The sequence below is a fragment of the Apteryx mantelli genome, chromosome 2, assembly GCF_036417845.1.
Source record: "Apteryx mantelli isolate bAptMan1 chromosome 2, bAptMan1.hap1, whole genome shotgun sequence".
NCBI lineage: Eukaryota > Metazoa > Chordata > Aves > Apterygiformes > Apterygidae > Apteryx > Apteryx mantelli.
Window position 1 is genome coordinate 153,078,181 of NC_089979.1, and position 24,404 is coordinate 153,102,584.

The 24,404-nt window shown below is 39.1% G+C and overlaps 1 protein-coding gene across 6 annotated transcripts in view; it reads left to right on the plus strand.

Annotated features, from left to right (window-relative positions):
• The first annotated feature begins 5,872 nt into the window (after nucleotides 1–5,872).
• The window catches only part of SVIL (supervillin), a 104,982-nt gene continuing 86,450 nt past the window's right edge, over nucleotides 5,873–24,404 (plus strand). For 3 of the 6 annotated variants that reach the window (XM_067291848.1, XM_013949296.2, XM_013949300.2), the window contains exon 1: nucleotides 5,873–5,968. In XM_067291848.1, coding sequence (XP_067147949.1) covers nucleotides 5,905–5,968 — 64 coding nt within the window. In that variant the 5' untranslated portion in view covers nucleotides 5,873–5,904. The remainder of the gene's footprint in view (nucleotides 5,969–24,404) is intronic. The other 3 variants (XM_067291852.1, XM_067291851.1, XM_067291853.1) reach the window with 1 other exon arrangement.

The following is a 24,404-nucleotide window of genomic DNA, read 5'->3' on the forward strand; positions in this document are numbered from 1 at the left end:
TCTGCAGCTAGAGACACCTCATATGCCACAACTGTGAGCCCCAGTAGAGCAGTAGAGTCTAACAGATTTGGTATAATTAGTGCTCATATTATTTATCAGCACTGCAAAGGTATTTAAAGCACTGTGGTCAGGTAAACAGGACATCTAGACTTGAAGCAATGTGTTTATTCAAACACTGTACCTCTCCTACCATGAGCTTAAAGGAACGCCCCCCTCTCCCCACCCCACAGCAGACTCTCAGTTGTTTTTTTCTGATGTCTTTGGCAGTATGCATAGCTTAGGAATAAAAATGGGCAAGTGTGAGCCCTTCTTGACAAAAGGGAGTGCCTGAGCGAGGGCTTCAGAGCAGCTGCTTCTATCTCATTCTTCGCCAAGCTTTAAAGCTCTGCTCTAAAAGACAGTTAAGGTGCTGGAGTGCTCGTCCCATCTGCAATTGAAACTTGTCTCAAGCACGGTCCTGTGGCTGGGAGGGGACTTTGCTGTCACATGCACTCTAAGATCAAGGGTTCTTTATTTAATATCATCTTGGTTTCCATCTCATAATCCAGAGCTCTAGCCCTTAATGTGCCAAAATGTGACATGTCTTTCAAATTTAAAATTTTAGTTGATTACAGATCTGTAGTCTGCCCTTTATGTTGCCTGCTCTTGATTTTGCAGAGTTTTGGGAGGTATATTTGCAATTTAATTTGATTCATTTTTTTCAGTTTTTAGCTATTAAGATGCTTGAGTCTGGTCCTACCACATGTGATCTCATGGCTCTGTTATTTTCTTTGATCTAAATAACTTTCTAGATTCTAGTGTAACTACTGAGGTTGTCTAGTACAGATTCTGCAGCTGTCTGCCTTATGGAGCAGGCTGCTGCTGTGCAACTCGAATGTATGGTACTAGACCTCAAAGATGAGCTCTATGAACTTAACTTACAACACAGTTGCCACCCTCATTTAGTATACTTGTTATGCTCAAGCAGCATTCCTTGGAGGCCTCCCTGCTTTTTTATACAGAAGAATCAATTCCTTTTTGAAAGCTAAAATTATAAATAGACCCATCGTTTCTCATGCTGTCATTGTTTGGAAACTGTAGGATTACACGATGAAAGAATCTTTTTTTTTCTTGACTTCATCTGTTCTTTCCCCTTTCCTGAAGAGAAATGAGTTTCTTCACCTGTAGCATCTGATCTTTCTACACAGGGGACAGCTATTCAGGGAATTCAGATTAAACCAACATAGAATCCCAGTGAAATGTCTGTTGTTTGCAAGAAACTGTGGAAGTATAAAGAGCTATTGGTAAATACTATTTTAAGAATATTTCAGGCTCTTTCTGCTATTTGGAGACTTGGAGCTCTGTCTAACCCAATCAGATCTTTCACATGTGCTATATTTGTTTTCCCCATAGAAAATGGGAAAAGCATTTCCGTAAGTGAATGCAAACCAAAACGAAAAAGAGCATTTTTACGCAAGTTTGTGTGTAGCAGGTCCTTTTACTCCCATAATGGTAGAGCTCCCCAAACTTGTGTAGTACATGGGATTAATCTTACTTTTTGAGAATTGTGCCATTTTTGTGAGTGAAGAGATGTGACTTTTTAGAGATGATCAGGAGGATCTTACTGTTTCGTATCTGCAAAATAATAGATAGGCTCTTTTTTTCCATGAGCTCTTAACTTTCCTAAAATAGAACTGATATCTGATTCTGGCTACAGGGTCTGTAAAGAGCTGTAGTTCCACTGCTTCTCTCACTATATGTAGCTTATGTTTCTTCTTGCAGATACGGTATGCACCGTCACAGTTGCTGCTTCAAAATTTTTAGAACTGTTTTACTTGCAACTTCTCATAGCTTCTGAAGGCTGGGGGAACTCAGTGTAAAGAGTTGAAATTTGAATAAAAACTTATTTTGTTGTTTTTAACCTCTTAAGAAAAGTTGAGGACTGAGGACTGTGCTTATTCTCACGTATGCTAAAAAGCCTGCAAAGCCAGAAGGGCTTGCAGTAAAAAAGAAATCTGACCGAGTTTCTACAAAAAGTAGGTTTGGAACATGGACATGAAAAATGAATTGAATATTTACCATTTGGAATCAAAATATTTGTGTGAAGTATCCAAAAATGTTTAGAGCAAGCTTGTTCACATCACAGTCATTAGCTGTATACTTCCAATGCAATTAATTATTTAATTAAACTATTTAATGAAGGTGAGCAGAGGTAGCCTATTCTACCAAGACTAGAGCATGCGCCAAAAATCATGTGGACAGTCCTGTGGACTTAAGTTTTTGGAGGTAATATGTACTTGCTCCAGCGAAGACTGGAGGAAGTCAGGCCTTCAGAGAATTTCTTACTGTTAGTATACACTATAATAAAATGGTTGTAACCCTTCCAAAGAAGATGCTGTCTGACCATGTGAATTTTTTTTTTCTGGTCATGTTTTAAAAATAAATAACTGAAATCATAAGGATAATTTAAACAACCAAAGATTGTTATTAGTACACAGTTTATAGACTTGCATGATTATGATTAAGATACAGTTTGAGAAGTTCTGTCAACTAAAACATGGGCAATCTGGTTATATAATCTTCAGATGAACATGTTTAGGTTTTCCCACAGCATCTTGAAATACTGTGAAGTATTTACTGTACATGGTAACTGGTTTATAAGATATATTCAGTAAGCAATTACATAGACTCCAGACTATGAGACCATAAAATGACAGTGGAAGAAAATTGGAGATCTCTGGAGGTCATGGCATAGCTTGCTACTTTGTTGCTGGAGATGCATCCCAGTAAGACTATCCTGTTGTCTTTGGAGTTTGGGAGATGTGCGGGGCATGGTCACGTTCAACTAGTAAGTCGTTTATCCTCTCTGTTTATATCATGCCAGTAGACACAGTTTAAGAACAGGTATTTTGTTTTTTCTATTCTATAGTGTGCTAGCTTTGCTACATTATTGTCTAGCTGCATAGCATTTATCAAGTACAAACTGTATTGTATAACTTCCCAAAGGATGGCAAAGCCAAGGCTTCTTGAGCAAATAGGTGTTGTCATACTGGACATTTTAGCAGCCCTGCTTATGTATACTGGAAATTGAACAAGCATGCTGTGTTCCTTCTAATATTGATAAATTTTTAGTTACAGAAATTTCAGCCAACTCTTCCTTTCTGGTGTAGCTTTGCAAAACAGTGAAATCTTTCACTTCTGCCATCTAGGTTAGAACTGAAACATGGGGAATGCCCAGTCTTTATAAAGTGGTATCCATCAAGTTAATCTCACATGTTGAACCCCTGTGCTAAACTCTGTCTAGCCTAGCTGGAAAATTTATGCTCTCTCTTCTGAAGATAAAGGATAAAACCTTTATTTCCTATTTATTTTCTCAGATGTCAGTTAGACTGTTCCCATTATGGTTTCAATTCAACTGTCTTTCTGAGTACTTTGCAAGATGAATGATAAATGCTTGTGTCATTTAAAAAAATAATGCTGTGTGGTACCTCACAATCTCTTACTGACCCAGAAATTACTTTTGTTTTTATTATTCTGAGAACAGTTTCCCTGAATTTTAGTGCTACAGTTTTGTAGCAGTAAAGCACATGATTTCTTAAAGCTAGGCATACAGTGAATGCCATCCTCTTGAAAGTGAAGTTTGCTCTTGTACGGTCTATTTTAATGCTTTTATTGAAATGTGTGTATTTGGAGCAGCAGCTGTGGTTACTAGTGTTCTCCTCTGGCAGTATTGCTCATGCTCAATTTGCCTGAGGGTAGATAGACATCTGGGTGTTGGATTAGCCTGGCTTCAAGCACAGGGAGCGGAGGATTTCTGTTGTGTTTAAAATTTTTTTAAGTGTTTGCTTTTTACCTTGTTGGTAAGGTTTAGTGTTTTATTTTCTCCATAGGGTTCCCCTCAGGCTTTGTGACTGCACTTTTTGAAGGCATACTGAAAACTTCATTTTTTGTGGTCCATTTTTTGTGTCCAGAGCATTGGGAGTTTCTAATAGAGATATTGCTGGGTGAAAAAGGTTGGGGTAGATGGCTCGATAATAGCACGGAAAAAAGTGGAATGGTGATGGAAAACGCATGTATAAGACTTACCCCCCCCCCTTTTTTTTTAAGCATGCAAAAGCACCTTTACTCCTGCATCTCTTTTCAAATCAGCAATTATTGATAAGAAAAGGAAGCTATGCTTATGTCATTCCCAGAAGTTTAAGGTATTTCTGCACGTGGCAGGGGTTGTTGCCAAATAGCCTTAGCTATTGATTATGGAGAGCAAAACAGCATCCTGGCAATTTGCAGATTATAACTGGAGGAAACCACTGGTCCATTCAGTCTAAAATCCTTTCTGACACTGTGTGCTTCTCTCTGAAAATAGAAACCTTGTAGTGAGGCTTTCTGAGGAGCAGTCTGTCCACCTGCGGAGCTTCTTCCTAATTTCTGTTTAGTGATAGCTTTTAGGTTTGTTTCTTGGATCTGACTTACCCACGCTTCTTTCCAAAGCTTTTGTTGTAGTGTCCTATTGCAAGTGTCAGAAACTTTTATCTTTAGGAATGTTTTGGTTCCCCAAAACTGTAATGACTCAGACTGTTGGTGTGAAGCCATGCAAAGTGAGAGTAGGTCAGGAAATCTGAGAAGTGATGACTCAATTATACTGCTCTTGCTAATTCATTTGAATTGTTGATTCTGACTTTGTTAGTGACTTCATAAACCTCAGTGTCTGAAACTTGCAGCTGATACCTTTTCTAAAAACAGGAGGGGAGGAGAGGGAGCACTGGTTATTTCAACAGGCACAAGCAACGCTTCCAAAATATGCTTGTGGTTGTATCACAGAGTTATGAATCTTAGGTTATCTAGTGGTGACTAATGTGGTGAGATGGTAGCCTAATATGTCCACTCTTTATTTAGAAAAGGTAGTTCTTATCAGAAGATGAACAGCAGCGGTATTTCATTCAAAGTGTTTGAGTCCCCAAGTCCAGATATCAAGCCTGTTGGCAGTTCAAGCTGTAAGATACATAAGCTCAGCTTTCAGAGCTGCACTGTAAGATCTTGAGGATTTTGTAGTACAGAAAGCAACTCTTCCCCTGGCTGCCTTCTCTCCTTACAAGGGCACACTTTTTAGGCCACCCTATGGTTTGATCAAAATTAACAATTCTTTGTTAATGTCTCTCAATCAGATAGAATTTCAGTTACATTATGGGTTTATTTTTAAATCTGTGTTATCTCACTAGCATGGTAGTTCAGAAATAGATTGTAACAACTTTCCAAATTCTTCAGGCAGAGCCTAGGTTATACCAGTTGCTACATCTAGGGAGCCCTATGGGTCAAGAGAAATTCCTCTTTCCTCACTGCAGAGTTTACCATACAGAGTTCAGGTGTGCCTCTTTAAGAGAGCAGTCTCATACAGTTCTGCCTATAAAATGCAAGAATAAATTCTGAAAAATTCAGGGGAGACCCTGAATTTAAGGGTATGTACAGTTTGAGTTGAAGGGAGGCTGGGTTGGAGGACATAGGCATTGGCATCAAATATGTGGCCTTGTTTCCATAGCCAGGCAATACAGCAGAACTGAGGGTTCCTGAAGTCTGTGGGACTACCCTGTCCTCCCCGACTTGCCGCCTTCTCTTAGATGCAGAGCACAGGGAATTGTTTGGCCCTGTGACAATAATACCAATTGTAATACGTGTCTGATAGTGAAGGAATGAGCTATTCATTATCCCAAAGTGAGAAAAGTAGGTTGGGTAAAAATTTCTCTGTGGGTCATTTTAGGCTCTCACAGAAACTTGAATATGCTGAATGAGTGTGATTCCCTAAACGAACCAATAGGGATGGCCAGGCACAGGCAACACTCGTATCCCACAAGAGGGAGGAGGGGTGAATGAGCTGGGAGATATAAACTGAACAAAGCCATGCTGCCCTTCTGAGTCACCCGCGTGCACTGGATGGGTAAGGCTTCCTGCTTCCTGGGACGCAGAAGTGGGGTCATGATTCTGACAATGGATGCTGGTAAGTTATTTTCTACTTAAATCTGTCTCTTTTATATGGGAAATCTCTCCTCCCCTTCACCTCCCCGGCTGAAAGTAAATCTGTTCAGTTAGAAAACTGAATTGTTCAAAATAGTCCAGGCTTCTCAAGCTGTGTGCACTTTGCTACCTGCTACACTATATTATTATTTCTTGACTGTTGTTCATTGAAGCACTTGTTCTCCGTATCATCTCTTGCAATCCAAGACCACGGTGCCAAAAGTGTACGTCCCTTCTAATGTGCTTCTATCCTCATTAACTAGGCAGACCCAGTGGCCTGAGACGTACATGTGTCGCTTTCTTTGAAAGCAGGGTGTGATAGTCTCGGGAAGATGTATGCTAAATCTTAAGCTTGCTGTAAAAACCTAGTGATAAACTAATAATTTTGGCTGTGACTTCCTCTGCATTTACTGAAATTTTGCATTGGGGTAGAAGGGGGAGGAATTGCTGCATTTCTGAGATAGTGGGTTCTATTTTGTGTGTTTATAACCAAGGAAGCTAATGTGAAAACAGCATATGCAAGATTGATTTTTATTTATTTTTTTTTCAGGTGCAAAAGTGAAATTCTTTAACATAATGCCCTGTGTGATAGGGAGAATGAATACTAACAGTTAGATGTAGAGTGGTTTATGTAAAAGGAACAAGCAATCCCAGTCCTGCTCCTTGAGAGGGGGTGTGTTTCCATGTCATAACTTGCATCCTTCAAATTCCTCAGTAATAAAAGACCTAGGATTTTAAATGGTTATGGATAAGGTAGAAAGTGCCAGTGCTTGTGCTCTGATGCATGCTGATGACTGCTCTTTCTCTTACCAGTTGCAAGAATGCTTGCTGCATTTTAAGAGCTCTTTTGAATGTCTTTTGTCAGCAGTTGGTTCAGTCACTTTTTTTACCAATGCACATAAGTATAATGCAATAAATTCTAAAAGTGGTGTTCAAACTGAAAACTTATTCTATTTTAATCTACTTGTCACATGCCCAGTTTTTTCCATGCTAATGAAAAGCTCACTGTCCTCTGCTATTGTACAGTTGAATAAATTTTGTTGGGCATTTGTTAAGGTGTAAAGGGAAAACTCTCAGTGCCTGCTTCTGACTCTTGACTTTTCCCTAAGATGTCCAGAAAGTGACACAGCTGGGTTCTTCATTCACAATTTAGAGGCGATAACAAACCACTTCATTTAGCTTAATTGAATTTACTTTGTCATCATCTGTGTAGGTGAGATTAAAACCACTGACTTTTTTGTGTTCAATGTATGTTACATACTTTGCAAATGAATTAAAACCCAGGCCCTTTAATTTAGATGATAAGATTTAACACAAGCTCAGACAGAGCAGTAGGATCATAGAGGGATATAAACTCTTCCATGACGTGGAAGCTGGTGATTTTCATATTTTGTCACTTTTCATTAGAGTAGTTTCTAGAGGTGTTAATAAAATTCCGGGTCCTTCTTAAAGCAGATCAAATAGTGGGAATTAGTAATGCTCTTCTTCCCCCTACCCCCCCTTGTACAAGAAGAACTGATGCAGAGATGCTAAATGATGTGCCTGGTGTTGTAGGAGGATCTCGGGCGATGTTCAGGATTTAAGTGATTGCAGGAGGCATGGATTTGGCCTTACCTACAAAACACTTCTTCCCCTTTGAAGTGCTGGACTTCCTGTATTGTACTGGAGTAACTTAACTCTTTGTTTTGGAAAGATTGGGGAAACAATATTATATGGTTAAAAATATCTTTTATTTACGTATACTTATGTACTTGCTCTGTGTGCTGTTTCTTTGCACTGTGGTGTGAACCATAAAGATAATGCTGCTCACCTGTGCTTCGTTAGATCCAAACTAGTGTCATCTTTCAGAACAGTGTCATTGCATTAATTTTTCGGGAGTTGTTGTTTGCCAGTAGTCCTAGTGATAGTTTTCAGAGTTATGCTGCCTTGTATTGTCAGCAAACATACATTTTGGAAGCTCCTTGTTACCTTTTTAATTAAGAATTCCTAAATTATAGTTCTCAGCTTGTTTGTGAGAAAATGATTCAAAATACCTGAAAGGAAACATTGTAATATAAGTGTTTATAACAGTGAGTTCCAGTACTTCTTGATTTATTTAAGTTACAGAAAAAATATGCTAGTAATCCACTGCCTTAATTTGGGACATGGGTAGAACTCCAAGTAGCTTATCTGTGTGGTTTCACTTGCCTTTTAAAGCTGAGCTTGTTGTTTTTGGAACTGTTACTTATTTCAAATTATATGTTTGCATTACAAGTCAGGGTTGATATTTTTTTTTTATGGGCATCAAATTCTTAAGCTGTTTCTAACAGAATAAAACTTCTGTTCATTAAGCTAATTGTAACAATAAAAATAGAAACAAATGGATTTCTCAAGCTTCTCTCCCTCCCCCCCCCCCCCCCCCCCGCAATATCTCTTTATTCTGCTGCATTTGTCTTTGCAGCTCTTATTTTCTTGTAGGAGCAGGACTGAAAAGTTGCGTGGGGGGGTCAATATAAAAGCTGCAAGACAGAGTTGACGGTGTAATTGGATTTGAAGCAGCTACAGACTGGGACTGTTGCAACAGCTGATTTGATCCTTCTGAGTTTCAAGAGCTATTTATGGTAGATTAGCTGTATCAAAGCTCTACTGTTCCAACCATAAAAGGTTGGTCCTATGTGAAGTTGCCACACTGCATTTGGCTTAGTCCTCCAAGGTTGGAGAGCCTATAGCTTTGTGTGTGGATAAATCCAGTGATGGATGGAAATACTAAAGGCAGATCAGGGAATAACATTGTTGAGGACTTCATTTGTCAGCGAACTTTTAGAAGGAGATTTTCACTAATAAATTTTTTGCTCTAATGTTTGGAATCAGCACTTGGAATATAGCTCCTGCATATTTACTGCATTTGGTGAACACATGCTTTTAGAAAAGCACTGTTCTAATTTTATCTGACTTATCTGAATCATCTTGACTGCACATGTACTTGCCAGCCTTGCATATTGATATTTGGTAACTTTTGTAATGTCACTTTTTGTGTTTTCTTAGTGGCTGAATGTTAAGTTATTTGGAAAGGAATTGTAGCTGAAGCGAGGAACTTCTCTAAAGTAGGAGTTATGAAATTTTTGGCTAAAGAGTTTCAGGAGTTATCAGTGACTGTTTTGAGAAGACTTTGACCCCTTCTGCTGCATCTGTACCCTCTTCCCTTCCTGCTTTGTGTAAAGGCAGACAAGTGGATTTTTTACAAGATTCTGAAGTAAGTAGCACCTCATTTGAAGAGCTTGCATGCAGTCATTGGAGCCAGTTGTTTGAGCATATTTGAGGCTTTGTCAGGTTGAAATGTGAGTGGGTTTATTCCAGCCTGTGCATGCCAGTCATTCAGTCTTCCTTGAGGCATTTTGTGTTTTTATTCTTGTGGTTTTGCTTAGAGGATGAGTTCATTCTGCTATGAATGGTAAGTCGTGTCACTGGTTGGTCTGTGTGAGGTGACTTTTTCCCTTTCAGTTTTAATATTCGTTAACCTTAGCCACAGTGCTACAAGCAGCTATAAGAACGCTTTTTATAAAAACTGTTTTTTCATTAGTATTTTTGTCTTGTGTTTAAGAAGTTTTATGAACAGGTGTGAATACTGTTTCATTAGATAACTCTGTTGTATTTTGACACTTGGAGCTTTCTGAAGAAAGCTTTCTTCAACTTTCCTTTCTCTTATTTTTAAACAATATCAGGTCTGTATCAGTATCTGAAAGTTGCTGGCACTACTTTTAGCATCCACTGGTGCAAAAGTATCAGCTGTTAAAAGAGGGGGAGAAGGGGTCAGAGGAGGTTCCTTGCCCCAAGGATGTTCCAGGTGTTGTATTTTAATACAACAGAAAGGCAAGAAGAGAGTTTGCGACAAGGAAAAAAGTTTTCTGCTTTAACAATAGCTCTACTCGTTGCCTCTGTTTTCCTTTTGGGAGCTAGCAATTATAAGGCCATCTTCCATTTCCTTAGATTGCAAATCTGTATTCCTCTGTCAAATGGCTCTAGAATTTTTTATGAATTATACAAACTTGTAGTATCTCCTGGAGAATGCCAGAAGACAGAATACATCTAGAGAGTTACTCTTTTAAAATAATTTTAATCAGTTTAGGGCAAGGTATATTTATAGAAAAAGTATTTTTTTTAAATCTTTTCCTTTCTTACACAGACTTAGATATCCCATTACATACTCACCACCATGTGTATATTTATAGGAGACTGAATCCTGTGTGCAGAAGCAGTGAGTGGTAGAAGAAAACTACATGATCAATATTCTCCTTCAGATAACCTGTTAATTCTTGTTTCGTGTCAACAGACACGTTCTTCTGTTTGCTGCTGAACTTAAAACACTTACTTTGTTTCAAGTAAAATAAGCACTTTTAATGGGCATACATTTTGTTTCTTATGCAACCTGATATTTTTTTTCTTGCTGCTTGCATTTTGAAAAATGAGTTGACAAAAATTCCTCAGCCATGTTAACTTGCCTGTGTTGTGCTCCTATAAACCTGTTAAAAGATGTTAGAGACTTTATACCCTAAAAGCCTTAAAGCAGACCATAAACACATCAGACATGGAAGTCAATAACCCCTGAACCTGCACAAGACCAGGAAGACACTGTTAGAGTCCTTAACTTGGGTTTCAGGCTCAAATGCTCTAAAGGTGTAATGCAGGAAACATTTTGACTGATGAAAAGTAATAATATCAGCTCTGCTTCATGCAGCAGATGCTTAAACTTGTTGGAACAGCTCAACTTCCTTCCTTGCTCTCTGGGGATTAGATAGTCAATTTAAGCACTAATTTTACCTCTCCAGCGCTGTTTTGTCTTGAGTGTATTGCTAAATGACATTCCTGGCAGAAACGTCCATTGTGAAGGAGGATTTTAGATTTCTAGGAGATTTTTTTTTCAGAAGGACTATAGTTTTATATTTGGCATTTCTCTGTAAAATTCTTTATATTGGATAGCATATATGGGGCGAAGGTGTTGGGACATGCAAGGAGTTTTAATCTTGCTATTCAATCTTGAATTTTTATATCGAGAAGAGAGATTCAGTATAAACTTAATCTGTATGCAGAGCTCCCAAAAATTATATAGGTGAGGGAAAGTAAAATGGCAGTACACGTTTCTTCTTTTCAGTAAGTCAAAGATAGATTCAGAGATGGTGGAATGGAGCCATCTGTGATCAGGACATTTTCAGCCACAGGCTTAAGGAATCTTTTGCCAGTTTTCTCTGCGTGGAAGGAATATGTGGTTTATCATGCTTACATTGTACATGTTAGGAGTTGAGGTTTCTCTCTTCCTTAGATTTATGTTGATGAAGTGGTCTGAAGGCTTTTTATTGTCTCAGTACACTTGTTTGTGTAAAACATACTTACTAACATGTATAATCTGGATTTTGATTTTTGGGTTTTGATTTTTGAAATGCAACACTTTCATTTTCTCTGTTTAGAACAGGTTCACAGGAAAGCATCCTGTCTATTAATACTTCCATATAGTGAACATAGATAAAGAAACGCACAAAAGCTTATTTACAGTTTAAATTGTTGGAATGTGTTCTGGTTCCCCAGTTTGTTGGCTGGGTGACAGCTGTGCATGGCAATTTCATTAAAATTTTAAAGAGGCAAAAGATCTGGAATACTTTGTGGTAACAGGGCGGCTGAGACTGTTCACATTATAGAGACATTGCTGTTTGTAATGTGTTTTCTTGTTGAATACACAGGCTTCTGTTCCTCCATTAAGGAGGATCCATCCATTTGGCAAAATGAGGGGAACAGTACACTTTTACAGGAAGCCGTAAGAAAATTCTCTCCACTTCTTAATTCACTGTTTCTGCTACTTTCTCAGCTGGACAGTTTAGAGTTAACTGACACATTGGGAAGTCTTTTTTTTTTTTTTTTTTAATGAACAAAGCACGTCCTAGTTGGAATCTGCCTTAAGCAGATAAGAATGCATTGGGTAACTAGTGATAAAACTGCTTCTGATGTCATTTAGTCATGTGGTATTATGTTCGAGGGAGTCTTTCAGTAAAGAGGGCAGAGTGATTATACACCAAGTCTTTACTGGTTTATTTGGATTTAGTTGATGGAATGGTCTCTTTTTCTTTTTCCTTTGATGCCAGTTTGTAGAGTTTAAAAAAATAAAATCAGTCGGACTTCACATACGCACATTCATATAATTCAGATCTTCCACGGTTGTCCTTCAGGTATATAAAAAAGCATCATGATGAACGTGGACATAAAGCTTCGTGTGTCACAATAACTGAGATCATGTACTTTTAGAAAAAACATCAGACTACGTCAGACTGTTATGCAGGAATTGTGTAACTGCTCCACAGAATTTGGCAGGCCGGCACCGAAAGCCTCCTGTTCCTAGTGGTCTGTTGGAAGGGAAATTGATGCAGGTGTTAGGAGAGAGACTGTGTGCCAAAGTACTGTGAGAAGTTAATAACGCTTCTATGGAGTTAATGACTGCTAAATTTGTTCATAATGGCTTATACCTGTAATAATCCTGGCAGTCCGCAAGGATCTGCTGAATTTCATTTTTTGCTCAGTCATATCAGCCTTAGATTTAGACAAAATTATTGTCCATTCCCCCAAATTAAACAAAGATAGTACCCTCTCCTGTCCTCTTACCAGGAAAGGGCCAGAGGAAGGAGGGGGGAATGTGGATTAGTGTTTATTAGACCATTTGTTGCAATTATTTTGAAATATTCAAGTAGGATGTGGTTTACATGTTATTTTTTCTGTCTTGTCATTTCTGGCAAGAAATTCAGTTAAGCCTCTCAGTTATAATAACTCTATTAATTCTTTTATATATGTGTGTGTATGTATATGTGTATATACGTGTGTGTGTGTGTATATATATATATATATATATATATATATATAAATAAAACGACTCCAACTGTTTATACAGGATTGGGGAGGGGAAATAGTATTTCAATGTTGTCTTCCATTAAGTACCAACTGGCCCTGCAAACAAGGTCCTACTGGAGGCAGTCTTTCAGCCAGCTATTGACACTCCAGTGGTAACTGGGAATTGGTAATGGTAATCCTAAACAGCTTTAGGTCTGGGAGTTGGGAGTCTTGGGATCATTTGGCTTTGGTGTCAGTCGTCATACCACTTGCCTGCCTTCTGTTTCCTGCTGTGAAATGGCACTTGTAATTACTAATGTCTGTTACAAACTTAACAATGTGAGCAGCAATGTAAAAGGTTCATTTGCGTATGATATGTGCAATTTCTGTGGGACAGCTAGGTGGATAAGGTGTTTAGTGCAACGTACCTGGAAGGAGACAGGCCATCACAAACAACACAACTGAAGCAAGGAATTCTAGATCTCAGCTCTGCTACCCGATTTGTTAACACAGGCAACAGTTGTTGCCCCAGCACCATCGGATTTCACTTTCTCTTCCTGTTCATTGTGAAGACAAGTGGTTATTTTCTACAGTGGATAAAGCTAACCTTGAATGATGTATTTCTTGTAGTCAAACCACCTAGAGCATATAACTCATTTGAAAGATACGGACTCAAGAATTCAGTGTTAGTAATTCTGAGCAACATGATAAATTCTTAACTTTAAGTGCAATTTAGCTTATTGCATGACTTGACAATTCTACTTTAAAAAGCTAATTTAACTATAGAGTTAGATTATACTAAAACTACTTCAGGCAAGGCACATGAATTTGTTCAAGGTTACAAACAACTGAAGTGTGCAGTTGAGGAAAATGTGCAATAAAGAAGGTATATGGGTTTGGGGTCAGTCAAAAGCTTAAGGAAAATACTTAAACATTTTGTTGCTTTCAATAGGAATTGCATACTCATTGCCTTGAGCCCTGTAGAAAATCCCTGAGTTTCCTTCAGTGAAATCTGTGTGAATTGTGTAAGATGACTTTGAAAACATAGCTCAAACCCAGTTCCTTCATTCTGATCACATGGTAAGGATGGTTTGGGAGGTTTTGTTTTTTTGTTGTTGCTGTTTTGTTTTGTGTTTCTTTAGCAAAGAATCTGTATGTTAATAGCTGTAGGGTTTTTTCAGAATGTGAAATTTTAGCTTATAAACTAAGGCAAAATGAACTTGAGTCTTTGAAGGTTGCATTAGAGTTTACAGGATTAAATACTGAAGTCTCAGGCTGAAATTTCTCCTGTTTTCTTATTTCAATTTCTCATGAACTTATCAGTGGGGAAACACTAGTGGAAAAAACATATACCTTATAAAATAGCACAGAATGTGTTTTGGTTAATGAGCTCTGCATATTAAAATATTCAATGATTATCAGTACACAGAAGCTTTAAAGGTGGGCTGCAAATGCAGTTGTGGCAACTGCAAATGCAATTTCAATATAGTCAAAATGCTTTTGCCAGTTTATATATGAAAATAGTGGAGTTGCTGATGGCTTTAACAATTACTTTATTAGTATGGGGGAGAGGGGTTTTCTGCCACTCAGCCATTTAAAACTGAACTGAGGAATTAAAGCAAAAATGTTTCTGTATCTCTGCAAAAATTCAGAAATGTCGTACTTGCAGTAAGCCCTAAGTGATGGTTAATTAACAAAACCATTAGTGGATTTTTTTAATGGTCAGTTCTACTTATATAGCAATCATCTAGAATTATGTTTCAACAGTTATTTTATAACCCAAACACTAGTGAGTCAGAACATTTCCAGAAGAAATGTATTTTGTCTGCAAAATTGGTTGTATTTGTGTGGGAAACTTTTTTTGTTGTTGAAATTTCTAGAAAGGATAAGGGTCTTTTGGCACATTTTATTCGAAACAAGAATGGCTAACTGAAATAACCACAGGTACTTATGTGAAAAGTACAGCTAAGGTCATTTAATTTTACAAAATAGCACATAATTTACCCTTGAAAGCTCTCAGAGATTTTTTGGGAGCATGGATCAGACATTCAGGTGGGAAGGACATGTCTGCAGAGAGCAAACAGACTCACTCAAACATATTGCCATTTTTCACCAGATCTGAGTGACGCAGTGAAGAGGCAGACAGGCTAACAGTGCTGGTGCCAGCCAGAGTAGAGAAAGATTGAATTTAGGAATCATACCAAGTCTGCATCTAGCTACTTAGTGCCATGTGTATTTGAAGAGTGACCTGTCCAGCCAGAGATCTTAGAGGTGGAAATGGGATATTTCAGTTACAGAGAACTTGGGATTGGGTTTGGAGGGAAGTCTAACTTGGATTGTCCTTGAAGGACAGCTAGGCTACGTTCTCCTGTTTCTTTGAAGGAATAGCAAAGAATTGGTGGTGTTGAAGTGTATCAGAGCTCAACAGAAGAGATTTGATGATCGTATACTCACATGTAACATACTGAGGGGCAGATAAGAGACATAAGTGTCCAGTGAAGAGGAGCTCTGATAACTTGCAGTTATGAATTTAAACAGGCTCCTATACATGCAAGTGGCTGGCATTCCTTCTCTGACCAGCGGCTGGAAGTCTCTGATGATGGGTCGTTAGATGAAGTCACGACTCTTTCTGTGTAATGGTTCTCTTTAGGTGGGCACAGGAAAAATGATCTATCCTGACACTCATTCAGAGCCATAAAGGCTTAGTTTTTCCAGTGTAAATCATGTTTCAGGCTATTTGTACTATGCATATATGCTGGCTGTAAGAATTCATAATGGTTGAGTCAAAGGAGAAAACAGCAGCCAGTTGTTCAGCACACTTCAGCCTAACTTTTTTTTTCCCCCCACCAAGTTAGTAATATTTGTCTGGCATATTAATGATAAGGATTGATAACAATTATTAATTGAAGAAACATATAAACCCATTAATAAGACTTCCTATATTCTTTTGAATAGCTGCCCTGCTTTAAGCAGGGGAGGTCAAGAGCAGCCTTGTCTTTTGCTTGCTTGTGGACTGGTGCTTAGGGTTGTCTCATGGAGTGTGGGTTCAGCTCCTCCCAGACTGATGAATTTGAAATCCAGGTCTCCATTTCTTGTGGGAATGCCTAGACCATTCGGAAATCATTAGATGAGGTCAGCAATAGTCTTTCCCACTCCCAGCTGAGTTAATGAAAGCAATGATGGTTGCCGTGCTAAACTTGTTGCTGTCTATCTATGTTAGATATATCCAAGCACACCTACTGGATCATGTTCCTGCAAACACTTAAGGCTTGGGGATACCTAGTTTGTTCTTCAGACTGCTTTGGACAGCTGATGGTTTGGACTGGCAAATCAGAACAGTGGAGGTGGTAATGCCCCTTTACGTGCTGTTAGAGAAGTTGAGGTGCCTTATGCTATATAGTTCTGTCTTTCTTTAAAATAACAGTTTAGGAATCCCTCTCACTCACATTCTCCCTCCTTCCCCCATGAGACAGAGGTGTTGTGGGGATGTGAGTCTGAACAGCCTTTTATGCAAAATTACTTCTGGTTCTGTACCTTTCACTTGAAATTTAAATTTGTCTTGAGTATGAAGGCTTACATACTGCCTGTGCCTGGTTGTTTGGACTGCTGAATTAAAAACAGGTGTAAATGAAGATATGCCATGATTTTGAAGTCCCGATACAGAAGACTTGTCACAGGAACTTTGCAGTTTGATTGAAGCTAGCACAGAAATAGCTAGTTTCTACTGAAACGTTAAATAAATGAGTAGTTCTGATCAAATCTAGGACAGGTAATTGAGTAGACTTTTATGAGTGATTTGCAATTGCCTGTAATGATGTGATACTTAATGCAGACAATAAGATGTCATGACAACATAATTTTGTGGAAGTAATTGTCAGGAAAGAAAGTGATTCCATGCACATTCCTCTCAAACACTTGAGATAAAGCAAGAACTATTAGGCTTCGTTGCCCTGACTTGTCTTCCTGGCTTGCCAAGCATCCTTCCACAGCAGGCACTTGGTCCCTACAAAAGCTTCGGAGAGAGAGGGAGAGGTGGAAGCCGGCATTGAGAGAGATCAAGGATTAGGAGCCAGGCTTTGAGACTGAAACCTAGAGCTGATTTCAAGAAGAACCAAGGGAAGTACTTAGAAAAGAGCAGCACTCTCATTCTCTTGTTTTTACTGCCTTGATTGGATAAATGGGCTAGTTTAAACAGGATCTTTGGGTCACCTGTCTGCTGGGAACAGACAGGTTGGATATGCTGGGATAATAGTCTAAAATTTAATCTGAGTATTGCATCATGGGATTACATCCCAGGAGGCGTAAATGACTAGTGCTTAACATGACTCCACTTACATGCCCTGTACCCTGATGATGTCTTGTTCAGTACCTCAAGATATTTTACTCCTTATTCACCTTTGAATCAGTGGCTGTGAATGCAACCTGCTGCTCATCTGCAGAGTGTAACAAATAGTTTTAGCTGAAATCAACTCCAGATTGATTAACGCTTCTGAATTGCATCTCTCCTATGGCTTGAGGCAATTAGTTCAGTTACCAGGTAGTTGTCTGCTGTTTGGGTTGCTTCTGCAAGCTTAGATTTTTGTTTTGAACAGTATTTTTCTGTTAGTGGGGGAGCAAAACTTAGAATGGCCCTTGCTTATGACAAGGTGACTGGTAAATTGAAACCTAAATCTGAAAGTCTAGGGAGCCGAAGCGCGCCCTTCTGTACACACAGCAGCAACGCTTGACTGCAGCTCATGCCAGGCAGACTTGTGTGAATCTTCCTGATTCAGAGGAATAATTTTGTCAGTTCGCTGGGGGTTAAGTACATTCAGTAGATTACAGTAAAATACAATGTAGTTGGTGGTACTGTTCCCATGGCCGCAAGCTGTACTCTCTGCAGGTGGTCTAGCAAGGCAGACAAACTCTGAACATTAGGAAGTATTTACATAATTCAGACCCTGACCCTGGCCAAAATGGCTGTATATCCTATGAGAGTGTAAGATGCCAAAAAAACTTGGGCATTCAGCTTTACCCAGCCTATCATATTTTTCCATGTAGCTAAAAGCCCTTCCTACAACCACCTGCCAAGTGGTGTAGCTGTTTAGCTTTAAGGGTTGACAGCTACCCAAACCTGGTTTTGCAGGCTAGCTGTTTAGCTTGCAAATCACAAAAACAAACTGGGGGGAGGGCAGGGAGTGTTTTGCAGAGCAGACTTGTTTTTCCTCCTTTCTAAACTCTTAGAAAAACAAAAATCCAGCTTTTTAGCTCAGAGATTCCTGAAGTAAATTATGTTAGCCTTCTGTTTAAAATAATAAAAAAAACCACTTTCTGCTTCTAAAGCAATTCTCTTATTAGGTGCCCCTTCCCCCTGCACCGCAAAGAATCTCTCACTGGGTAGGGCAAAGCAGTTGCCTGTGACCGGACAATAGGTCTTTGTGTTCTGAAGATGTAGCATAGACGGTGTGATGATGTGTGTGTGTGGGGGGGGGGGGTTGTCTTTTTTTTTCTTTTCTTTTTTTTTTTTTTAAGAAAGGCTGGGAAAGGAAAAACAAGGCCAAAGAGTCTGGTTTCCCAACAGAAGCAAACCACAAATACTGCAATCTAACCAAAGTGATGTATCTTGCTGTACCTTGAGACCAGTGTCAAGGAGTGCTTGTAGTACAAAAGCTTTGCTCCGGGTTCAAGTAAAAGAATTTACTGTTCTATTCCCAAACACAATCTCTGGCCAAAGCTCTGGCTTAGAACCTAAAGAAAGCATTGAGTGAAAAATCACAAGTGATGAGAAGTTCTGTAAAGCATTTTATTTATGGTACTTCAAACTCCCTGGACTGGCTAATATACCGTTGTATTGGTCACAATTTTAGCCTTTCCCTTTTTAAAACAGGGTCACGGTTGCATTCTTCAGGACTTCTGATCTTTCTTCTTGACTGCCTTAGAGTTGCTGGTTACTAATTTTCCTCTCCCTTTTTCTCCTCAGGATTATATCCTTTTTTTTTTTAATCACTTGGGTTATTCTTTGTCTATATCTTTCTCCCCCTTTTTCCCTGCTAACTTTGAGTAGTCTATGGGTTCAATTTGGAGAAACCTTTAAATATTGCATTTGCCAAATGATAGTTTTGGAAGTGACTCTTCCAAATTGAGATCTTTCCATTGCTTTCTAAGTATCCAGAGCAGAAACACAAATAAACAAGAAACTTTAAACTTCTCTTTTATGACAAATCAAACCTCTTACTATTTGCTTCCAAGTGTGTGTGGGGGGGAATCACATAATTGCATAAACTGTTCTAATGTAAAGTCTTTTGGTTTGACAATGCCTTCAGAAAGTTCTATTTAAATTCGTTTTGTCAGGAAATGACAACGGTAGGAGTTCTGAGCCTTTGTGAGCTTCTTTGCTGCTGACAAAGGAGAAGCATAGCCAAGGAATAGATGAGAGAAATGACAAATACTATTTAGCTTTCCCATTTTGCTTTCCAGTCTGCATGAATATTAGCATGAGGCTTCTAAATAATTGATTAAGAATGCACCTGGCTTCTTACATTTAATGTAGCTTTAAATTTCACATGCCTTACAAACTTGGCTTCTTATTAGTAGTCAAAACCAAAGGGACAGTACTTCTTTGAGGAGCATCATATTATACAAGAACAAACTGTACTGACTTGTTCTGTTTTTTTTCTGATGTGTGCTCTGGACGCTTGTTACATGATTCAAGTTCATAAGAGCTTTCAATTTACCTGCACTATGAAGTTTTATTCAGGTGCTCTTTTAAAGCTGGAGATGCCGTATGTCTGGGGACAGCTCAGTCACACTTTGGTGACATACGATAATGCCCAAGCCAATGGTTTAGAGCTCTGGTACTGTCACAATTCAGAAACTGAAAAAAAGCAACTGTCAGATGAATTATGCATTTCAGTACATAAGACCTGTTTATGCCTCTTGGTAATGGAATAATGTGTCACAAACTTTATTTAGCTGCTGCAGCATGCCATCTTCATCAGACTTGCAGCATATGCTGAAGCAAGCTGTGTGTGTGAATAGTTATCTGTACAAAACTCGTTAAACCCCTTGTGGTTTGGGTTTCAGGAGTATGCAACTTTGTTCTCTTACCTGGGAGCAGCATTTGAAGGGCTGGTTATTGTGAGTGGCTTTTAATTCCAGTGGCTTGTAAGAGGAGTGAAACAGGAGATAAGGGAGAAACTGGTTTTAAAGGCTAGAAGGGATTATGCATGTGAAGAAGCATAATGTCCAGCAGGGGGATTAATAGGCATCTTTTGCAGTAATACTGGGATATCTGTTGTGTCCATTAATCTCCATAAATGACTTAGATGGTTGGACCAACTGCAGATTTGGTGCACTTTCTGACAGCATAAAATTGGCTTGTAATAAATATGCTAAGCAAGCAGCAGGAATAATAGAAAGGATTTGGGAACTGCCATGCCACAGGGTTTTTATAAATCCCTGGAAGTGTAATTCTGGCAAATTAATATTCATGAACTAGGCTATTAAAACTTTAAGAGAACCTTAAGGGGGTGATGTCAGACTCCAGAGTTAATTATAGAGATGGTAAAATTCTTGGCTAACTGGACTGAACATATTCTCACAATAGTTTCTTACATGATGCAACAATTGGAGGGAGCCACAGTGTTGATGTAGGTTCTGAATCTCTTGAGTTATTCCCTGAACTAAAAGTATAGCAGTGTAGAGAAAAGAGAGTATTTGCATCTGATTACTGTGTAAATAAATCAGCTTTGAGTACTTGAGTAGCTGGTCTTTTTCTTTTGTGCTTGTTTTTGTTACTGAATTGATCACAATTTCTGACTTGTGCAGCACAAAGTGTCCTGCTGGGTCGGGAAGCCTGTACAGATGTAGCTCCCTTGAAAACAGCCAATTGCAGCTACAGTGTCTTGTATGTGGTGTTCACCAGGCTAATTGTGGAGAATACTGCTAATACTAGGATAACTGTAGTTAATCAAAGCAGTGATGGATTTTAAGGATTGTTGCTTTGTTGTAAGGGACTATACCTCTTAAAAGAGCTAAGAAGAAATATCTGATTTTTGTTTTGTAGGACAGTAATATTTTATCCTGCTTTCAAAATTGCTGAGGGGTTAGAAAGCTGCAGCTGTCACAGTTCTCATCCCCCTTGGCAGAAAGGAATTGAAAAAAACCTCTAACTTTTGCTGGTAGTCAATGTACTATTTTTGCTGTTGCTTTTTTTTCCATTATATTGATTTAAAACTTCAGAACAGATGCCAAAGCAAATCCCCCACATGTGTTCAACTAGCGGTAAGATGGGCAAAGATATTGAACTATTTGGAATGGGGGGTAGTTAAATTTAGGACCTTATCTAAATTAATGTTGCTACTACACTTCATAAAATACATGCATTTCCTTCCTTAAATAGAGAGGGTGCAAAGGAAGAACATCCCATTGTGTCGCTTGAATTAAGATTTCTAGTACAGGACACCTTTAACAGCACAAACATTAAGAGGAAGAGGAACAAAGTAATACTTGGATTTCCCCCCCCCCCCCATGTGCTATAAAGTTGAAATCTAAAACAAACCAAACTAGTCATTTGTTTTAGTCCAGGAATTGAAACAGCTGATTATCCCCTTTCTTTTGCCAGAGCAAGGAACAGGAAACACTATAAACATAGATGAAGTAATTGTTAAATCCTAGCAAAAAGTCTGAGAACAACGGTAAATTTCAAAACAAACTAAATAAGATTCTGAAGGTTTGAGAAGATTTAGGCCATAGTTTCAACTTACTTTGAGGCTGCAATCTTGCCTTTTAAGAAGCAACTCTTCAGCAGCCAGTAAGTTTAACGGAGATGTTATGTAGCCATGAAAATGCAAAAAGCCTCTGTTTTAATTTTAAAATGTGCTCTATTAGAAATCATGTAATATCATAAGAACTCTCATCAGCTGGGAAACTGCAACAGGAAATTACTAATGTCTACTGAGACTTGCTTCAATTTTGGGAGAAGGAAAATGACTTACTACCTCAGCTTTCAGCAGTGCTTGCTGTAGGGTGGCCAAAGAGAAAATGTCTGCTTTTGGGTGTAAAGTGCAGGCTGCCTTTTTGACCATGGTCTTCAGTGTCTTCTGAAAGGAAAATATATTTATAATTTATATAATCTTGCAGTTTGAATGATTAAGCATCAAATCTTCCATACTTATTCCTCAGTCTTGAGCCATTTGGTACAAAGTGACTCATACCACAGAAACTGTCTTTCTTCCACCCACCCCTTCCCGCTTTAAGCTCACCAAAGACATTTTAACCGTGTGGCCTCTGTACATGAGATCAGTCAGAGCAAATAAAAATACATATTTTCTATCATGAAACACATCTTGAAAACGAACTTCAAGACTGTTCTGGACAAGAGCCTTTTTTGCATGTAACTTGCAGTCAAAGTTGTCTTGATTGCTGCTGTGCAGGAGACAGTGAGGCTACTTGTGGAGAAAGAACTGATGGTGGTTTGGCATCTGTTAACAGGTCTGTTCTCTGGGAAGAAAAGCCTTGTTTGGTTTAAGTCCAGGCCCTTCCTTAGCTTATTAAATTTTTGGTAGGTATGTCCCTTTCTTTCTCCCACAGTTGCCTCATTGTTTACTTGATTTTCTTGTCTGAATTATTGCACTTTCCAGGTGGGTAATCTGCATTTTTATGCAGATGCAGACTTTGTGTGGTTCAAGATATTCTTTCGTTGCCTTTGGTTGCCTTCCCGGGGGAGTAGTATCCGCAGGCCTGGGGCCTGAAATAATCAACCATCCGTCACGGGATGGATGCAGATGGTTGCTTGAGACATTTCTGCCACCACAGGCAGGAGTTTCTGATGCTGTGGTCTAGAGAGGCAGAAAGCAAGAGGCTATGTTTGTAGTGATGGTCTGCCCAGCACAGGTGGCAGGCACCTGCAATGAGTTGGGTAGCAGTGTGGAAGCTTCCCCGCCCCAGCTCAGCAACACAGAGGCAATGCCCTGAGGGGAGCTAAAGATTGTGCAGAATGTGAACTTCAACTTCTGGAACAAAAGTTACTTTCTGAGGACAATGAAAGTACCTTTAAATGGATATGTTCCTCTTTCTACTTTGCTTTAATGCCTTTTTTTATGGTTCCTGTGTCTGGCCTCGGCAATACCTGAGAGGAAGGAGATGGGGAGGGGAGGAACCTCAATGGAACTGTATCATGACATTTTTTCAGAAAAAGATTGTTGGAGATAGGTAACTCTCCTAGTTGAGAGCATTTCTTGGTTTGAGAGAAGGTGTGATGGAGAAAGGAAATGCAAACAGATCCTGATGTCTCGTTGAGGTCAGGTGAATGTTGAGGGTTAATGACTTAAAATTCTTAAGGTCCCTATTTTCCCTTGGTCTCTGCTGTTAATATTCCTTAGCCTCTTGGAAGACAGGAATATTAGGAAGATGGTTCACCTCAAGTTTTAGTTCCATTTATTTTTGTCAATGCGATTTGGGTCAGTGACTGTGTAAAAATAGTCTCTCCCTTCCCTGGCTGTGGAAAGGAAGGGAGATGTAAGCCTGAGGAGTCATCTTGCAGGTATTGCGGTGATCAGATGAGTGCTAAAGCCAGCATGCGAGCTGAGTCTTATTCCTGCATTTTAGTACACTGATGGCACCCAATTTTAAGTTTTATGTCAAGTCATTTGGCTGGATTTGAGTTAGCTGCCTGTCCCCTCTCTCATTCATAACCAGCGCCGCTTGTGTCTTTCAAATTACCGTACACTCTCGTTTGGAGCCAGTCCCTGCTCTGAAGAGCAAGTAGACTGACTGCAATATTGAAGACAGGCAATAAATGCACTAAAGCATAGCAGTGTGAACTTTAAGCCTCATAGGATTTGTATGGAGTTCTGGTCTCCACCTAAACGTGGAGATTAGAATTCTCCTCTTGCCTTTAATAATTTAGTAACTAATTACGAAGGGGTGGGGGTTATTCTTTTTCAAACTGTAAACTCTGCATTTATTATTTGTAAGGGGGTGGTTAGAGGAGCATATGGCTGTATCGACTGTGCCGAGCTGTCGCTCATCTTGCCAAGTTGCTGTGAGTTTGCATGTGGCCAAACAGCATTTATGCGGCAGCCCAGCCCTGCCGGCTCGGCATTGTTTCCAAATAAAGGCATGTCTGAAAGGGGAGCTGAGCCTCCCACCGCCGGCCTGGGGGCGAGGACCTTCGCCCGGCACTGAACAGAGGTGGTTTATCTGCAGCACCCGGCCTCTTAGCCCTCCCCCTGCCCTTTCTCAAATAAAGTGGAAAAGTTGCTCTTAAACTGAAATCATGCAAACTCGTTATATACACTCATGCTTTGTAGCAGATAGGTTAATAACATAGCCATCAGTCCTGGAGTCACCTCAAACGTATGAAAATGTTCAGTCAATATATTTTTGTTTGTTTTGAGCAGTTTAAACAAAAAATGCTTGTATTCCTATGAGGTATTTAATGATAAATGAGCCTTATATATAAAAACTCGCATATGCAGTGGGTGGAGGAGTTGAACTGGTACCTTTATTATGCAAGGCAGTGAGTAGTTTAGGTGACTTTTTAAGCCAAAAGTACTTTTTTTTTTTTTTTTTTAATCGGGGTTTAATACAAT